This window comes from Galeopterus variegatus, unplaced genomic scaffold (assembly GCF_000696425.1).
Source record: "Galeopterus variegatus unplaced genomic scaffold, G_variegatus-3.0.2 Scaffold2102, whole genome shotgun sequence".
Taxonomy (NCBI): Eukaryota; Metazoa; Chordata; class Mammalia; order Dermoptera; family Cynocephalidae; genus Galeopterus; species Galeopterus variegatus.
In genome coordinates, this window is record NW_007728213.1 from 144,936 (window position 1) to 164,602 (window position 19,667).

Genomic DNA, 19,667 nt, shown 5'->3' on the forward strand with positions numbered 1-19,667 from the left:
AAGACTTCTAAAGTCCTTTCTGCATTTAACTTTCTAGGGTACCCATCATTGCCTCATTTCCAGGATGAACACGCTGTTCCATGGAATCATAGACCAGGATACCCCACATGAGGCTGTGCCATGGCCATTTTTGTGAAATGACCATAACCCTCTTCACAGTGAAATATTCCAACATTGAACCAATTGCTTTGTGGGCATGTAAATGAGTTATCTGCAAGGCTGGATTCCATAAACCTCCTGGTTGGTGACTACCTACACCTAACCTGTACATCCGGGTCAGGACAAGTGGAAAATGCCTGAGCCTGACAACAGATGGCCTGAGTTCCAATCTGAACTTTGCCATTGTCTCACTGTGGGCAAGTGAGGTGCCTTAGTCTCTTCATTCATAAAATGAAGAATTGGCCTTTAAACCTCTGAACTTCTCATTAGCTGTTAAATTCTATAACTCATTTGTGTCATGATGCTTAATGAAAGCCAAACTGTGTGCAGCCCAGGCAAAGAGAAACCAGACCTCTGAAGACAATGTGAGCCTACAGAGACTTATCAAGACTTGTCATAAATATGATGTTATCATGATAAATCTGATGCTCTACTGTGTCAAACTTTTAAATAGGAAAAGATAACGAGCAAACCAACTCAACACGTTAGAGAGAAAACTTTTCCTCCTAGGATAGATGGAGTAACAAGCCTCTGATGATTAGCTGACCTTTTCTCCACAAGCTTCTTTGAGGAGATTATGTACGTATCGTTTCAGACACCCATCACTCTTATTTTTAGCTCTCAGTTCTCTTTGCAAGTGGAGTGCCCTGTGTCTCAGAGTTCCAGAGGGCTCCCAGATATGGCTCATGATTTATTTGCAAGCACCTTGCATTGATTTCCAGGAAGGTCAGAGGGGTGGGGGGCCTGGAGAAATTATTTTACATGTAAAATCTGTGGTTGTTGTTCCCATTCCATCCACTTGGCCAGAAATTATATGTCCCACAAATTGATCGCAGTTAAAATAGAACCCAAGAGACGTTGTTCTCCAAGATCCTCACAGCTGGTGTGGGGGGACAAAACTCAGGGCTTTGGTCACAGGCTATTTTCAGCCTCTGATAGCAGTTGTGTTACTCATGTCTCATTCACCTCTCCTCTGGGCCTCCCTCCTGCCCTTCCCTCTGCAGGCCAAGGCTGGTGACAGCCTCCGTATATTTAAAGAAGACAAGAACGCCCCTTACTCAGTTGAGCCGACAGACACCACACAGGCAGGTAAGTGGAGCGAAGTGGGCATATGGGCTGGTGTGGTGGCCAGTTGGGACTACAAGTGTCCCCTAGAGTAAGGGTGTGTTTCACGTCCTAAGAACCAGCAGCCACTCTGGTTCTGTGCGAGGAGGCTCAAGTGACACTTGATTCTGCTGTGGATCTAGTGGTTGTTAATTTCTTTTTTTTCCAAAAGATGACGGGTAAGGGGATCTTAACCCTTGACTTGGTGTTGTCAGCACCACGCTCAGCCAGTGAGCTAATCAGCCATCCCTATATGGGATCCGAACCCGTGGCCTTAGTGTTATCAGCACCACACTCTCCCGAGTGAGCCACGGGCCGGCCCAAGTGGTTGTTAATTTCTTTTTTTTCCAAAAGATGACGGGGAAGGGGATCTTAACCCTTGACTTGGTGTTGTCAGCACTACGCTCAGCCAGTGAGCTAATCAGCCATCCCTATATGGGATCCGAACCCGTGGCCTTAGTGTTATCAGCACCACACTCTCCCGAGTGAGCCACGGGCCGGCCCAAGTGGTTGTTAATTTCTAAAGAGATGATTAATATTTGGGGGCTCAAGGGAACTTCACAGACAAAGAAACAAGTAAGGGATTATTTTTGGTCTAAAACTATTTTCATGGTGGTATAATGTTTCCTTTCATCTTGGAGGGATGGCAGGAAAGCAGAAGGAAATACTAGAAAGTCCGCTGCACCAAAAGTCAATAAACCTGCATTCTAGTCCCAAAACCGGAATTTGAGAAAGTTCTTGCCCTCAGGATCTTGGTCTCCTTTCTACAGGGATCAATGCAGTATAGATGTGGTGACATTTTTCTAAACTGCAAAGTACTGCACAGTTGACAAAGTGTCTTCTGCTGTAACAGATGCAATACAGCAGAAGACAGCTCAAATTACAAGGAATTGTGCTATTCAAAAGATGTGGGTGAATGACTTAGATTTGGGGTTTGTTCATTTAAAGTAGATTTTATTTTAAAGATGTTCAGCAACAGGCTTGTTTTTAATCATTTAATATTAATCAAAACTGAACCCCCCAAAAGACACTGCTATATTGAAAATCCATTAGAAGCTCTATTTAATGGGAGGATAATTCCCATCCAGAGTGTGGGGTGTTTCCCAGGGTTTCCTCTAGGTTTTGATCAGGGACTTTTTTTAATATCGCAGGCATAAGTGTGATTGAGAATGAGAAGTGGTTTTAAGAAATGGCCCAAGGGGAAGTGCTCCTCAAAACTGAAAGCTGCTGCCTCTAATTTCTGCTCTGTCCCTGAGCCAGGGTGGTGACTCCTCCAAGAGGGGAGAGTTGGGTGACCCATCCGAGGAACCTCGACTTCTTGCAATACAATTTAATGCAATTTAAGAAGCACATATTGACTATCACCCGTATCAGGGCCGGGGGGAGGTAGAGGCAGCACTAAGCAGGTAAGATGGGTATGAACAGTAAGAAGGGTGGGGAATTGGGGGTACCCTGTGTCCTCAGTTCACTTTTGGGAATAAATCTCAATGCTGGGTACATCCAAGTCATCACAATATGTGTAAAACTGCTTTATGACCCAGAAAATGGGAAGGATTACTTCTGACTTGGCTTTGGTTCCTTTCTGAGCAACTCAGTCATTTGTGGTCAGTGGAAATGAGCTGCGGCTGTTCCCAAGGCTCAGTGCCTTCCTGGGGCCTGGGCAGACAGGTGCTGTGCAGCCCAGACACACGAGCCGTCCATCAGAGACAGGGGAGGCAGGACAGGGCAGGGGAGAGACGGAGGGACGGAGGAGGGAAGAGAGAGCAGCAGCACTCAGCAGGCAAACAGCCAAAATCCTCTTGGAAGAAGTGGAGACAGAATCTTGGTCAAATACAAACTTGGAAATCCTGGGAACCTTGGGAAGAAAATGGAGGAAAGCAAAGAGTATCAGTCATAGAGTCAGTTCAAAGTCTAACTCCGAACGTCACTTAACTTGTTGGAGTTTTTTTCTCTAACCAGTAAAATTAAGGTAAGCCCTCCTATCCTAAAGGGATTCATGAGGATTGAATGGGATAAAGTATAGGGAAGTACTTTGTGAAGTTTAATAAAACCGTACAAATAGGCGAGGCCTTCGAGAAAAGGCACAGGGCCAAACCCAATGGGTCGCAGGAGGATTTCCTGCTAAGCACAAGCGTGGTGATAAAAGTCCAGGGGTCAGAGTGGGTAACAACAGGAGTTAGAAGATGGTTAATTTGTTTTACAAGAGGAAGGACACAGAACTAAGAATATAATACACAGGAAATAGAACTCCTGAGGCAGGCGGACTTTCAGTTGCAAGTGTGCTGCTCAGATATCTGGGGATACCGTATGGAGAGCTGGGCTTCATGATCAAAGAGAAGTGTGATTCCTGGGGGTGTGAGAAACTGCAGTTAACCTTCGCAGAGAAGGAAAGCAGGAAGGGGGACCGTCATTGTGCCGAGGGTGGTGGCGGATGGAAGCTTGTTCTGAGCCTCACAGTGCACCTCGCCGCGGGAAAGGGTTGATCTTGATTTGATGGTTGTTTACTGCCTTGGGCAGGTATGGAACAAGCATTAGCTTATTTAATGGTCACAAAAAATCTTGCAAGAAGTCATTCTTCTGAGGTAGAAATTAAAATTCAAGGAAGCTCAGTAACCGCCCAGGGTCACATGGCTAGCAGTGGCAGAGCCAGCATGTAAACTGGGGTATTTGTGATCTTTCAAAATAAGTTGTGAAGGTCAACATAGAACAAATAGTGAAATTTCTGAGAGTGAAAGTCAGCCACACTTCAGAGATAATATCAGAAAAGGCATAACATGACCATGTGTTACAGCCCTAGTTTAATGGGCCTGTCTACCATGTCTGAGTTTTAAGGGGGTAACAGCCAACACTTGAGTTTATGTGCTTCCCAGGCTTTGTGAAAGGTCCTCTGGCTGGAGCACTTCATAATCTGGGTTCAGAAGCTTAAGGGGAAGCCATTGACCTTGAGTGTCCTACACAGGGAGCAGAGGGGCCTGGTGTCCCGTGGGCTGCAGGGACCCTGCATAGACTCTCTGCTCCCCTTCAAAACCCAGATTGCCAGCAAGGTGAGCTCAACCAGAGCTGTTACAGAGAGGAAGTGGCTGTCCTGGGACAGGGGCTTAGGATCTTACTTGACATACAATCAACGGCACCAAGCAGCCTGATCCATTCCAAGGGGGTCGACTCTCTCCCTGGCCTGGCCGTGCCTGTTGCCTGTGTGGCACACTCTGAAGACTGAGAAAACAGAGCTGGTTCATGGTCTGAACCAGAAGGGCCACAGTTAAGAAGCAGGGAGAGATGTGCTTGTTTTAAGAAAATAGATTCGAAAACTGGAGATAAAACAACTTCAGCAACAACGATAATAAAACTAGTAATGAAAGCAACTAAAGTTATTAAATAGCTGCATTTCTATAAAGTACCTTAGCTATTATTATCTTATGTAACCTGAAAACAAGGCTTCTTCCAGACAAGCCCTCTCATCCTGTCTTTACATGCATGAGGACTAGGCTCAAGAATTGGAGCAATTTGTCCATGGTCCAACAGTTAGTGTTTTTGAATGCTGGCTTGGTTCTTTCCAAGGCCCGTGCTTTTTCACTATGCTATACCAACTTTCTTACCAGAATGAAGGGAAGGATAGAGAAGAGTCAGTATTTGAGATGGGACAGCACTGGGCAGAATTTCTGCACGGTGAGGCTTCAATTGCTGTGGAGATCCTTAAATCTGTCTTGGGATTAAAGGACCCTTGAAGGGGCTTCACTATATCACAGCCACTTGGACATGCATCCCCACCTGAGCTAAAATCAATAGTGAGAAAGAACTCTCCAGCTCCAAGGGAGCCCTGGCCATGTTTGAACAGCGCTGACTCTTCAAAAGTCCTTTGTTTTACTGAATTGAATTCAGTCTCCCTGTTACTCCCACCCGTGAGTACCCTCTCTGTCCCATGGAGATGCAATAGATCTGTCCAATCTTGATTCCCATCACCTGTGAAGTTTGGTTAATGGAGATGCTGACCCTGTCCCCTGTCCAGTGTGTTGTAAGCAGGAGCTTAAGATAGGGAACCAGCTTAACTGGGGTTCAAATTGCAGCTTTGCCACTTACTAGCTGTGTGACCTTGGACAAGTTACATAAGCTCTCCATCCAGTTTTCTCATCTGCAAAATGGAGATAAAATTTGCTGTGCATGGCTGTTGTAAGTATTGAAGATAAAATATGCAGAGCAACTGACAAATAACACAGCTTTGGTGTCAAAGTTCCAATCTAGCCATGTGACACTTACCAGCCCTGTGACCTTGGGCAAGTGATTTCCCTAAGACTCCATTTCCCCATCTATGAAGTAAATGTTATAACAGAACCTACCTTGAAGGGTTGTTGTGAAGATTAAACAACACCCAAGTGCTGTGCTCCACGCATGTCAGTTTCAATAATAACATGATTATATTAGTAATGATTATGATTATCACTTAGATTCCAGATGTGTGTTCCTATGATCTGAAATCTTCACCTCAGCCAGGGTAGACAATTTCACTCACTGTGTGGAATCAGGTATCTCGCAGGATACCTGAGCCAGCACTGAGCTGAAAACACCATGGCATTGTTGTTTGAGGTCTTTGCTCAAAGTCATGGTCAAGGATTCCCTCCCAATTTCTTTAATGGGCACCTACAAAGAAAAATCTGAATGACTATGTGTCCACTGTATGTACTACACTATTTTTCCCTAAGGCATCATCTTTCAGTTCCATAGTTGGCAGCGAAAAGAAGGAAGAGAGGGAGAGGGAGGAAGGGAGGGGAGGACAAGAAGAGGAGGAAAGAAAATTGTATGAGGAATAATGTGCCCAAGATACACAGTTTTGTTATTCTCTGAAAAATTCAGATTGATATGTGACAACTTCGAGTTGTAGCAGAACTAATTAATTCTTACATTTTTAAATAGTCTACAGTATACAGGGTGATTTGGCAGTTCTTGAATTGACATGATTCTCCCAGCAATAGTGAGATAGAAGGAACTACTGTCCCCATTTTAGAGAGAGGACACTGAAGTTCAGAGAGGTTGAATGGTTTTCCCAGATGAGAGGCAAGATAGAACTAGAAGTCCAGCCTCTGATCCAGTGCTTTTCCCACCCAACCACCGCAGTGCAATCCCAGTATATTCTCCTCCACAGGATTATTTGTTAAGAAGTCTACACAGGTGGTCTCCCACTGGGATCTGGGTATTGAGATCTGGAGTCCAACCTCTCCCAAGCTGACATGGTTGGGCCCTACATTCTATTTCATCCTCATAAATTCTAGACTGTCTCCCATTTTAGTCGTGACCCACAACTTGTCTTTGACAACATAGCCATCTCAGGGACTAGATCAGATAGTAGTGCCAGGCAGTATGATGGAGATTGTGATCCAGGTGACAAATGGGGCTGAGTGACAGGCAAGCCTATATTTGGTGTCCCACCTTCAATGACCCATGTCAGTACCAGGCAACGCTGATAAACAAAAGGCCCATCCCTTGGTACCTTGCCAGGGTAAAATCACATTCCAGGCCTGGCTAGGGAAGTGTTGAGACACAGGAATTCCAAAGCAATGCGGAAAAAGTTGTGTATGTAAGCCAGGACCTAAGTGTGCTTTCAGATCATAGTGACTTTAATTAGCAGATTGGTGCTATTTGAATAACCTGCAATATAGTGGATGACAATGCCTTGCCTTTGAATAGCTTTTCAATACCACTTTAAATTTCATCGTATTTCCATGACCTTCACGATGGTCCTATGCAGGAGATAATATTATAGACAATTAATACCATTGTTCAAGGTCAGAAGGTCAAGATTAGAATCCATGTCTTTGGATTCAAATGCTGAAGTTCAGAGAGGTTGAATGGTTTTTGCAGATCACAGATTTGAAGAGGCAAGATGGAACACCCTCTGCCTCATGGCCTTTGAGCATTGGAAGAAGAAATCAGAGTCATCTTCTGTGTTTAGCCTCCGTAGCTACATTCCCATACTTAGAAATGGAACTGAGCATCTGAAAATAAAATACTTACTGATTTCTATTTTCAGGCCCTGGTATATGTATGTCAGATATTCATGATCACTTAAAAACATCTTGTGCTAGGATACATTCACTTGTGAAGAAGGTATTATCTGTAATCTTATCCTCATTTTGAAAAGTATGTCTAGGCAATTGCTAAATATATACATTTACATATATATGTGTGTGTGTGCATATATATGTATGTATGTATATCTCCCCCAAGAGGCATATCTGTCTCCCATTAACTTGCAGGACATGCCAATGAAATCTCCATTGAAGATTTGAAATGAGAAATTTGACCTAGGGTTGTTTTCATTGAAAATTTCCACATCCTTAATTTTACAAGTGTCACTGTCATGTTCCTGGATGAGACATATTTCATTTCTCCCTATATTATGTTGAATTGCAGGATCAAAAACAACATGAGCAAAATTATGTGATTCTGCTCTTTTCCAGAAAACGAGAGAAAGATGGATCTTAGAAAAAGAAGTTAACTAAACAAAAAAAAAAAAAGAAGAAAAGGAAAAGAAGTTAACTTAGAAAATATTCATAGATGTCTACTTTTTATGCCATACCTTGTTTGTAAATGAGGGGGTCAGATAATCTTAAAAATCTACTTCAACTAATCTATTTAAGAGTCTGTAGTTTAAATAGAATCCAAAACAAACAATTTGGGCTTTTTTAGGAAATAATAAGGCTTTTCTCTACTAAAAATGTTCTTCTCCTTTTTCTCTAGCTGGTGAACTCCTATTCACCCTTCAAAGCCCCATTTGAATGTGATCTCTTCTGTGACCCTCTAACAACTCTCTGCTGTCACCCCCAGTCTAAATGTGGGTAGTCGTTCCCCACTTGAGTTTTCATAGCACTTTTCTCTAGACTCTTCTCTAGTACAAACTATTCTGGTTCCTGCCTGTCTTCCTCCCTCACCCCTTGATCCCTCCGAGTACCTAGTACAGTTCTTGACACATGATAGGAAGGTAGTAAATGCACAGAGAATGAGTGAATAAAGGAACAAATGAATGAATGAATGCAGGCTTGATTCTAAGCCTTTCAACTCAAAATCCATTACTATTTCCACTATACTAAATAACCTGAACTGTAGAAATAGAAACACTAAATGCTTCTTTTTAAAACTTATTTTCTAAAATTTTATTGAATAAATGGAAGAGCTTGTTCCTATGAGAGGAAGGATAGGATGTTCCTGGCTAACCTCATAATTTTTCTAAGAGGGAAAAGCTCTTTGAGGAGATATTTATATAGGAACATTCCCTTCAGTCCTAGAGTCAGGTTCAGTGGTCTATTTGCTATTTACTTTCTGTTTCTTAGCAAAAACCGTCTTTGTTATGAGACTGTGAGATACAATCCGCACCAGTTGACCCAGGAGGGCTTAGTGTTAATCATCAACTATTATAAGAAGGTGACTGGCTTCCCAGAAGGGAAAGAGAAGGTCAGAAGCAGCCACTCAGAATGGCCTGATAGTGCTTAGTGTCAACGACAAAATGACACATCAGGCTTCTTAGAAACCAAAGGATTTTAATGAAAATTCAACTTCCCTGGGCAGCTGGCAGGATTTCATAAATTTCATTGAATATTAAGGGCTTATTTCAGTTCTGCTCAGGGGAAACTGAAACCTTGAATTCATACTTATAAACACACACAGACACAAAAAGAAAATTATTTTTTAAAATCCTTTTCTTTGGTTAATATCTCTAAAACATAATCCTCTAGTGAGGAGACAATGACAGCCCTGGGGGCTGTCGCTATCAGCAGCTCCTTGCAGCAGAATATGCTTCCAAGGTGCAGGAGATGCATCAGTACCATCATCTGGCTCCCGTCCAGCCCTGTGAAGTACCTGCCTGCACATCACGTCATTTGGTCCTATAAACAACACTGTGAAGCATCAAGGGGAAGAATGACTGTCTTCATTGTATAGGTGGGAAAACAGATATAAAGAGAAGCTATTTAGTTCATCCTGATATACACAGCAAGTGGAGAGTAGACCCAAAGGAAGAAGATAGGTTTCCAGACTACTGATCTAGTGTGGTGCCAATCTATCTTATTATCTGGGCCATGATATTCTTAAAAAGGAATTCATGGGGCCGGCCCGGTGGCGCACTGGATAGTGCGCCGCTTGGGAAGCACGGCGGCGCTCCCGTCCGAGGGTTCGGATCCCACATACAGACCGGCTCCCGCTCACTGGCTGAGCGAGGCGCGGGAGCAACGCCAAGGCTTGCGATCCCGTTGCCAGTCCCCGGTCCGGTACGGGGGCAACACTGAGGGTTGCGATCCGTTGCCAGACACGGAAAAAAGACAAAAGACAAAAAAAAAAAAAAAAAGGAATTCATGGATATGAGGAATAAATTCAAATAGGAGATTTTACCTGTTTTGTATTTTTATCAGCAAGACAACCTAAGACTTTTCTACTCAAAGGGTAGTCTACTAACTAGCAGCATCAGCATTGCCTGGAGACTGTTAGAAATGCAAACTTTCCTGTCTCTCCCCAAGTCTACCAAACCAGAATCTGCATTTTAGCACCGTCCAAGGTGATTCAGAAGCACTGAGCTAAACAAAAAGATAATATTATTTTCATAGGTGACTTTCATTTCTGATAGGATACTTTGTTAAACCTGAGATGAAAAATAATAATATAAAAGTATATAAAATAACAGATGCAAATATTACTTATAATTTTATACACATAAAATTAACCCATGCATTCCTTCCAAGAACCATGTGAGATACATAGGGGCAGATGCTATTGAAATTTAACAGAAGAGGAAACTGAGTCCTAAAGTGGTAAAGTGACCACTCACAGCCATCTAAGCATCTGAGCTTTTTTAATGACTTGCACACAGTAGCTATTTGTTGAATGAATGAATGAATGAAAGAAACATCACACCAACTGAGCTGGACCTGGTCCTCATTCTGCTTACTACTAGGGATTGGTTCATTCCTGAGGTCACCTAAATTAAATGTATTTGCTTTATATCCCATTAGACTTGACCTTGATCAGAGTCTTCAAGATGCCAAACTGGGGAGGAGGAGCAAAATGTGGAGCCTGTGAAAAGACCGTCTACCATGCAGAAGAAATCCAGTGCAATGGAAGGAGTTTCCACAAGACCTGTTTCCACTGCAGTGAGTTGGGTGAACACCAGGACGGCCCCTCAGCATCCTGAGGGCATTTCAAAGTTCACATTTAACCACAGATACTGTATGTCAGTGGTTTTCAGTGTGGTCCTGGGACCAGTAGTATCACCAGCGAGCTGGTTAAAAATAGAACTTTTGGGTCTCACCTACAGAAGGATCAGTGCTCTCTTGAGCTCAGGGCCATCTCCCTGCAGCTTACTGCCTTCTGTGGTGAAAACCTGGACCCACTGGTGACATTTACAAAGTGTGACTTGGCAGAGAAGAGCAGCCAGCTCTTATCTGGAGCCAGGATGGATTTGGCTCTCTGTGTTGTTCCTCCTGGCCAGCTGTGACTGGTCTTTCCTAAGAAAGAACCTATGTCAGACAGGAGGCAACACGTACTAATTCCGTAAGAGTCAGAAAAGGGAAGCGGTCAGGGCCTGGGCACCAGTAACTTCATGAAGAGAATCTTTATCATCACCTACCAGACACAGATTTGCAAATATAAAAATTGGGGGAACACTGAGCCCCTGGGGTCCACCTGGGAGTCTGACTCTGCCAGACTCACGTGACTTTGGATGAGTCATTTCCCATCTCTAAGCTGAGGTGGCATGTATCTCTCTGCAGCTGATAGGAACAGAACCTGTACCTTCAGACTCCCAGTCCGGTGCTCTTTGACTGAATGCATTCTATAGAGTTTCCTAAGGCAAGTCCTGTTTTGGGCGAAATTGGCCATGGCTTTGAAATGGTTGCTTACCTCCTCAGCCTCCCTCCAGTAGGTCTGGCTTAAGGACCAGCTTTGCCGAATGTCTGGCAGACCCCATCCTGTCTAGTCTCCCCCCACAAACTCCACATTCCCACGGTACGCACGCAGGCATCCACACAGCTCCAAACTGTTTCAAACAGAACTTCAAAGGCTGAACTCCATCTGTTAGGCAGAGAGATACTCCTTCCTTAAGCTGCCAGAAATAGTAATGTGTTATCAGCTGCAGGAGTTTCCATTATCCCTTACCTCCCACAGAAAACAATTATCATTGAAGAAAAGGGGAAACATGGCTCTGAGTGATTGGGTTGGTGTACTTACTGATGCTTTGGGTTTTAATGATGGGTAATTATTTTTTAGTCATCTCATACGACCCTCAGATTTATCACTATTATTACAACTATCCAGAATTCATTGCTCAAGAGAGTTCATTCCATAATCCTCTGGCTTTTTCAAAAATGGCTAGTGTTCTTTAAAAAGAGTGGAGGTGAGGGATATTGGAAAGAATTCTGGAATTGGAGTAAAAAGGACCAGGCTTTGAGTCTGGGCTCTGCCATGTACTAATAGTGTGACTGTTGCTTTGCCTTACACAGATTTGTCACCTCTCTTCCCCTGGGTGATGGAGCCACAAAAAGTATTACCCAAAGCCCATTTCTTCTGAGCAGTGAGAGACCCCAAAGGGGTTAATTTCCCGGAACCCTCAAGAGAGAGGCATTCCTTCCTTTGGAAATTAACCATAAACTGGGTTCTCTCCCCACATTTATTCTCCAGACCAGGAAGTTATAGGAAGAGAACATAGGTGGGGTTATGGCCAAGTATATTTTAGCATTAACATCAGTGAAACAAGTGAAGTGACATTCCATAATGCAATTTGCAAAAGGTTGAGTTGATCTACCAACAAAAGCTTGATCTTAGCAAATGCTGTTTTTCCTTACAGCAATTTCCCCGGTATTTTTACATATCAATCAAGTGACTTGTCTGTCCTTGAGCCAGCAACTTTGCTGTGTTACAAAGACTTTAGCCTGAGGAAAGTTTCCTGTCTTTTGCAAGGTTAACATTTCTGTATGTAATTCCAAAAGGTTAGGCTAAACCTGAGACTACAGGGCTTTGGAGAATAGGCCCTGTGAAATACATTTGCTTTATAAATGTTGGTATATTTCACATGTGACCTTGGGCAAGTCATTTCACCATTGTGAGCCTCAATTTCTCCATCTATACAATGATTGTGCCTATTGCAGTTACAAGGAAGAAACTGGTGTCCTCAATATGGAAATCCAGCCTTCTAGACCTTTATTCTCCTTTGATCAACTTTGATATCTGAGCAGGAACAGGAAATGGTAGGGAAGCTTTCCCTGGTAGGGGTGTCTTGCCCTTCCCATGTGGCAGGAAGATGCCCTGTTCAATACAGCCTTGGTGGAAGGTATTTTCCTTAGAACTTGTAGTTAGGGTGGGGATCTGAGCAGTATAAGTTTCGGTAGTAATGACAGAAGGGCCCTGGAGAGGAGCACACTATCATCACAAGACTTACCTGTCTGCAAGCAAATCCACAGTCACTGGAAAAGGGTTTAAAGAGGTAGTAGGGTCTACCTCAGCTCTTCCCCTGCCAGTATTCTGTTTTCTAGATGAATCTCCATAATTAGTCTCTAGACTAATCCTCCAAATCAGTACCGTCCAAAAGAAATATAATGCAAGCCACATAGGTAATTTAAATATTCTAGTAACCTTAGTTTTAAAAGGGTACAAATTAATTTTAAAACATTTTACTTAACCCAACATATCCAAAATATTATCATTTCAATGTGTAACAATATAAAAATTATTAATGAGATATTTTACATTCTTTTTGCATTTGTACTGTGTTTAAAATCTGGTGCACATTCTGTGCTTATAGTACATCATGTGGGTGGTGGTGGTATTAGACAACACAGCTTTCCTTTGACTGTGTATAGACACTGGTCGGAAGCCAGGGAGAGGCTACAGAATTGACCACGGCAGTTTTGGAGTGACGGGAATGAGCACTGGAGTAGGAGTCAAAAATCTGAAGTTAGCCAAGGCTCTACTGTCGTATAATCGTAGACCAGCCACCAATCTTCATTCACTCACTCACTCATTCATTTATTCGTTCATTCATTCATTCGCTCATTTATTCAACAAATTTTTACAGAAGACTAACTCAGGCCCAGGCCCTGGGCTATATTTTGGGGATATTAAGATAAAACAGCCTTGACCACAAGGAATTCAAAGTCTAGACCATCAGAGAATGTGTGAGCAGTTGTCCTGAAGGTGGATAACTGACAGCAATAAGAAAGGCAGAGACAGGTGTCTTCTATACCTCAGTATTAGGCATTTTTCCCTCAAAATTATTCTTCATAAAAAACATTTGCCTTGTGTTCAAAGCCTTATAAAATCTCTCATGCCATAAGACATTTTCTCAATTACTTTATTTACTTATCTAAACTTTTTTCTTTTAAACAGAGAAGTTTTAACACATGCAATGTTGACAGAATAGTTGAATGAACTCCCATACGCTCTCTCTCTAGCCCCACAACCATCAACCCCTGGCCAATCCTACCTCATCTACAACCTTATCTTCCTCCACTCCAGTATTCAATTACTTTATTTTTTAACAACAAAATACCATTCGATTCAATGCTGTGTGTGGAGAACAAAACAAAAAAGCAAAAAACCATTTGAGGAAGGCATATTAGCCCGAAACAACCTCATTCAATTGTGGATTGCTTATAGAGATCACTCAATGTAACTGGTTTTAAAAAAGAGGCAAATAAATTTAATGCACGTGTATTTTTATTTCTGGGGATATGACCTGACTGTTAACAAGCACTAAGTATCACTAGAAACCACCTTTAAAGATTATTATTGCAAATCAATGCAGCAAGTTGTTAAGTTGTGGAAATACTATATCATTTTTTAAAGCTGCACCAATGTTATGCTAATATTTCCGTCTTGTTGAGACTTGATTTCCAGGTGACAGCCTCCTACTCTGGTGTAAAACAGGGCTGCCTCTCAAACGATTCAGACAGAAGCGACAGTGAGCTGCTCAGCAAAGCTGGGTCAGCTGCCCCCAAAGTGGCTGGTTGTGAGGAAGATGCTGATGTTGAAGGTGCAAAGAAAAAAATGGATATAATTCTTCCCTGAATTTGTGTGAGATTAGAAAAAAATAACATTTTCAAATCTAATATATTGTTGACTTATATTATTAAATTAGTTATAAGTAGATATTTAACATTTCCTTTTACATCTTTAAAAATTTTTTTTTCAAGTTTGCAGAAAAAAATCTTCCTATAAATCTCTTTGGAAAAATGGGGGATTGACTGTCTTATATCTGGGGAAACTTTACATTGGGTAATATATAGTGACTGGGGGGCTTGAGCCCGTAGAAACCTAAGGGGTCTGTGAGGCAGGCCTACCCCTTTCACCACCCCTTGCTTCCAGAACTGTACACAAATTAGCCTCGATGGCGAGCGTCTCCTTGAATATCACAGTGCCCTTCAAAGGCCATGATAAGTACAGAAATTTCTCAATCCTGATTCTTATATGATTAAGAAAAAATAAGTTCCTCTCCTGCTTCAGCCCCTAACCATCATCCCCCTCACACATACACACACCCCTGTGGTCATCTGGGGTGAGACACTCAGGGACATTGTTCTCAGCAGATCTGGACCACACACCTGGTTCCAGTGCTGGCCTCTGCCCCTTGCTAGCTGGGTAGCACTGAACATATTCCTTCTCTTCTTTGTGCCCCAATTTCTTCATCTGTGAAATCGAGATGTGTTGGAGTCTATCATGCAAGACAGATGCTCTGGTCAGGAATCAGAGTTGTGTTTTTGGCCCAAGGGCCCCTCATGCTGGGTCTCTGGCCCCAGCATGGCAGTGTGGGTGCAGGGAAGGAGAGAAGGATGTCAACCCCAACCTGCTGACCCTTTCTTTCTTCGGCAGTGGCCTGCAGAAAGGCTCTCGACAGCACAACGGTCGCAGCTCATGAGTCGGAGATCTACTGTAAGGTCTGCTATGGGCGCAGGTATGGCCCCAAGGGGATTGGGTACGGACAAGGCGCCGGCTGTCTCAGCACGGACACAGGCGAGCACCTCGGCCTCCAGTTCCAACAGTGAGTTACTGCTCACCCCCCCCCCCCCATTAGAGTCTTCAGTTATCAGGACAGTTCATTCTGTTCCCATAGCAACGTTTTCTGGAAGTGGGAGAATGGACTCTATTGTTGACTTGCCAACAATAGGAATACTCAGTCTAACCAAGTTTTAACAATGTGTCATCTCTCCAAAGACTCTTTTTAAATTATCCACCTTCTAAAGGGCAATTACTTTTACACCATGGTTCTTGGTTTGCATGTCAAGAGAAAACCCAGAATATACAGATGTTCCATTGTTTGACCTTTGCAAAACTGCACGGAGGCTCTTTTCTTCCCCGCTGAGAGTTTCTGTGTAAATCACATAAATATGGCAGGGAAGCGATGGCCATTCTCTGTGTGCTTGTCATGAAAAGATTTCTTCCCTTGGATTGAAAGATGACTAATGTCCGCATCCCAGGAGGAGTGGGTCTGCAGGGGGACAGTAACACAAGCTAACATACCGGGAGCATTTGTTAAGTGCTTTACAACAGAAAGGAAGGATTTATTTATTTATTTATTTTTCCTTTTTGCAACTTTATTATAAAAAACAATTTAAATTGCAAATAAATCATATTTTTACACTGTGTAATAGGCCCCTTCTCAAAATAACAGTGATAGTTATCTGTGACTGATGAAAGAATAAAAATTAAAGTTAAAGCCAATGATAAGAATGGAATTGGAGTGGACATGTGGACTTTCAATAAATTGTCAGAAAGGAAGGATTTAAACCCATTATAGCTGACATTTATTAGCCCTTACTATATGTCAGGCAGGCACTGCTCTAAATGCTGTACATGTCACCTCATTCAACACCTCTGTGAGAAAGGCACAATGATTATCCCCGTTTTCCAGATGAGGCATCTGAGGCACAGCAAAGTAACTTGCTTAAGGTCACACAGTTCCTACCATTTGTCAAGGGAGGTCTGCATTTCATTCACTTATTTCTACCAGGTCCCCAAAGTCGGCACGCTCAGCCACCACCAGCAGCAACCCTTCCAAGTTCACTGCAAAGTTTGGAGAGTCAGAGAAGTGCCCTCGATGTGGGAAGTCGGTCTATGCTGCTGAGAAGGTCATGGGAGGTGGCAAGGTAAGGCCTTTTGTATGAGCCAGATTTGCTCATTTCCACGGGATCAGTTGGGAGGAATGAGAGAAGAAAGTGGGAATGGGGGTGGGGGTTTGGGGGAGCAGACCCCTCATTCTCCTTAGCTCCAGAACCACTTAGAAGCCACATATCCTCATGCAGTTTCCCAGGCTGGGACTGTCATCCAGCAGTGCCCTTGGACAGCTAGCACTACTGCAGTTCAAAGCAACCAGCGTTAGCTTACTAGGTGGAAGGCTCCCAGCTAAAAACTCTGGGGGTACAGGGCACACGTGCCCTTCAGTGTTCACAGTCCTTCCAGAAAGGTGTCAGTGCTGGGAACCCCGAACCACTGCATAACTCAACCTGCTGCTGGCATCACAACTGATTTATACAGAAAATATTTCACAGCAGCGAGACGCATTTCCACTTACAAATGTCCTAGCTCTCAGGAAACTCATCAAATATTGGAGACAGTAATGCATACGTGCTCTGCAAGCTCTGATTTCTGGCCCCAAACCAGGGTTTTCACCAAAGGAGTTGGACCTGAGGAATGAGAAAAATCCTGATTATACTAAATGGGGAGAGGAAGGGCCCTGGAGAAGTCTGACTTCAAACATAAGAGCAGTTTCCACCCCCAAGAACATATGAGACCTAATAGAACCTCCAGGCTGTGTAGAAGGAAAGCAACCTTCTGCATGATCCAAGCCATGCAACTCTGCCATTGAATTACACAGAAAGTTAAAACAAGGTTGAATTACCTGTATAGTTGCCTTATTTCTTCACTTTTTTCCTTCTTTAACTTTATATTCAATATAAACATTACCCACTGTCCCAAGCCCAAGTCCTTCTCTGACCAGTTTGTTCCATGGATCTTTTTGGCGTGGGGAAGCCCTTTCTGGTTTAGTCTATTCTGAAAGAATACACACACAAATTACCAAGATAAATCCATTTACAGGGCTGTGAGAATTGCTGGCTAGGACCACAGCATCTCATTTTCTCCAAAGCCATGCCCTGGAAACGTTATTCTGGGGGCCCATCAATGAAGTAAATGGTTCAGACAGTGCCACTCCTTTGCATGGTGCTGGTCAGGGACTTGAAATGGAATAGAATATGCTGCCCCCTCACTAAATATGTAACAATCCTGTGCCCCTCAGCCTTGGCACAAGACTTGTTTCCGCTGCGCCATCTGTGGGAAGAGTCTGGAGTCCACGAATGTCACTGACAAAGATGGGGAGCTTTATTGCAAAGGTGAGTGGTTCTGGAGATTTTGTTGAGAAATGTTTTCCCAAAAAGGGCCCTTGGGAAGGGAAGTCGTGTCCATGCCCAGAGGCCTTCCAGTTCTGCCAGGAGCATGATTGCTCAGCCTGGGCAGGGTTCGGGTTCTCAGGATGGGCAGCAAAAACACCAAAGGGAAAGAAATCTCCCGCCTGACCCAGCTCTGGTCCTCTCCACTGGAGTACCTGGAAGGGACCAGATGCTCACAGATGCTCAGTGGTTCAGGGCAGCTGGGTGCCTGTGGGGAGAGAGGAAGGGGAGGAAATGCTGTCCTGCCTCTGGCCTTGGAAGAGGCCTCAAGCCTGGACAAATGGTATCACACTCCCCAACCACGCTCTGTCCACCCGAGTGGCAAGGGTGACTGAAGGAGGATGCACTCAGCTTGGCCTCACGTGACTTTATCAAGACATATCCACATCCCTCCTTCCCTTCCTCCTACTTCCCTTCCTCTCCCTCCCTCTCCCTCCCTCCTGACATTTCTGATGTTGAACAGCACTTCGTGCCCACAGGGACGGAACTCATTTTCCTCCTGTTGATTGCAGCTCTGCTCCCAGCTGCCTCTTCTGTCCACCCGAGTGGCAAGGGTGACTGAAGGAGGATGCACTCAGCTTGGCCTCACGTGACTTTATCAAGACATATCCACATCTCTCCTTCCCTTCCTCCTACTTCCCTCCCTCTCCCTCCCTCTCCCTCCCTCCTGACATTTCTGATGTTGAACAGCACTTTGTGCCCACAGGGACGGAACTCATTTTCCTCCTGTTGATTGCAGCTCTGCTCCCAGCTGCCTCCATAATCCCTTGGTCTTCAGGAGACATAGTGAGGCTTAGTTCCTTCCTGACACTACGAAAGGAAGGGATGCAGCAGCGCTGAGGCAGAGTGTCCTCCACCCCAGAGCCTTTCCAAGCCTATTCTGTTGCTCTGCGGAGCTTCATCACTTAACAATCGTGTCTCAAGAATCTCCAAATGTATATGGTGGAGTGGTGGTGGGGGCAATGAAAAGGAGGTTAAGAGGGAGAACATTATTAATCAAGACTGTAAGTTGCCAAAGCTTTTGTCAGAATGAGACAGGATGGGAACTAACCCACTATCTGACAGAAGGTAGGTTGCCTTCTCTTGGCACTGGACGACATAGAGATTTCTCGGCATTCATAGGCCATAAAACCCTGAAATGTTGCTGCAGCCAGCAGGGATATATGTAATCAAATAATTGCATTTCAAAGTGCAAAAAGCTATAGTAGAGGAACATTCACAGTCCAGTAGCCTACAGAGAGGAAAGCAATCAGTGTGGAGTGATGGGGAAGTCTTTGTAGAAGACATGCTTCTTCTAGAGCTTGAAGGGTGAATGTGGGCTTGGGAAAGGGCATTCCAGGAATAGGGGGCGAGTAGCTCTGCATGCCTGGAGTGCAGGGAAGGAGAAGGGAGGCAGGAGGGGATGAGGCTGGGCAGGCCATCTGGAGCCAGAAGATAAAATGGCTTGGAACACAATTAGTAAAGAGCGAAGAGGTATAAACAATTTTTATTAGCAGATCTAAGATAAGTATAGTTCAATTTATTTAAAAGTTAACTTATGCATAAATTTATCAAAAGTATGCCTTTAACAGGTGAAAGGACTGTGCCCAGACAGAGGATTTGAAATGTGGAGCTAACCAACCTATTCTCTCTCCCCTTACCCCTTCTCGTTCACAGTTTGCTATGCCAAAAACTTTGGCCCTACAGGTATTGGGTTTGGAGGCCTTACACAACAAGTGGAAAAGAAAGAGTGAAAAGGTGTGCCATTTCTCAGATTTTTCACCAGCCTGAAGCAGTTGCCAAGTAACCCTGCACAGATGGAAACCTTTCCCCAAACAGCCTCTGGTTTGTAGTTGGACAGCATTTCTCTCCAGAAATGATCATAGCCTTGACCCAAAGTCAGAAGAGACCTTTGGGAAAAAAAATTATTTAAAATTTAATCTGTAACAAATGCTTTATTATTTATGATATCTGGGGTGGGAAAGGTAATAAATAAATGTTTTAGTGGTA

At 43.6% G+C, this 19,667-nt stretch overlaps 1 protein-coding gene across 1 annotated transcript; it reads left to right on the forward strand.

Annotated features, from left to right (window-relative positions):
* Positions 1 to 1,169: 1,169 nt before the first annotated feature.
* On the forward strand, positions 1,170 to 19,667 carry CSRP3 (cysteine and glycine-rich protein 3 (cardiac LIM protein)). The gene is made up of 6 exons (XM_008580455.1): positions 1,170 to 1,248; positions 10,257 to 10,394; positions 15,106 to 15,274; positions 16,244 to 16,379; positions 17,528 to 17,621; positions 19,335 to 19,667. Exons 2-6 carry the CDS (start codon positions 10,283 to 10,285, stop codon positions 19,409 to 19,411), a joined length of 588 nt encoding a protein of 195 aa, XP_008578677.1. The 5' UTR covers positions 1,170 to 1,248; positions 10,257 to 10,282; the 3' UTR covers positions 19,412 to 19,667.

Bases quoted from the DNA above. Each gene is read 5' to 3' on its own strand.
- CSRP3 (XM_008580455.1), top strand. From the start codon at position 10,283: ATGCCAAACTGGGGAGGAGGAGCAAAATGTGGAGCCTGTGAAAAGACC. The intron at 15,275-16,243 runs GTGAGTTACTGC...TATTTCTACCAG, and splicing joins CTCGGCCTCCAGTTCCAACA to GTCCCCAAAGTCGGCACGCT. The intron at 16,380-17,527 runs GTAAGGCCTTTT...TGTGCCCCTCAG, and splicing joins AGGTCATGGGAGGTGGCAAG to CCTTGGCACAAGACTTGTTT.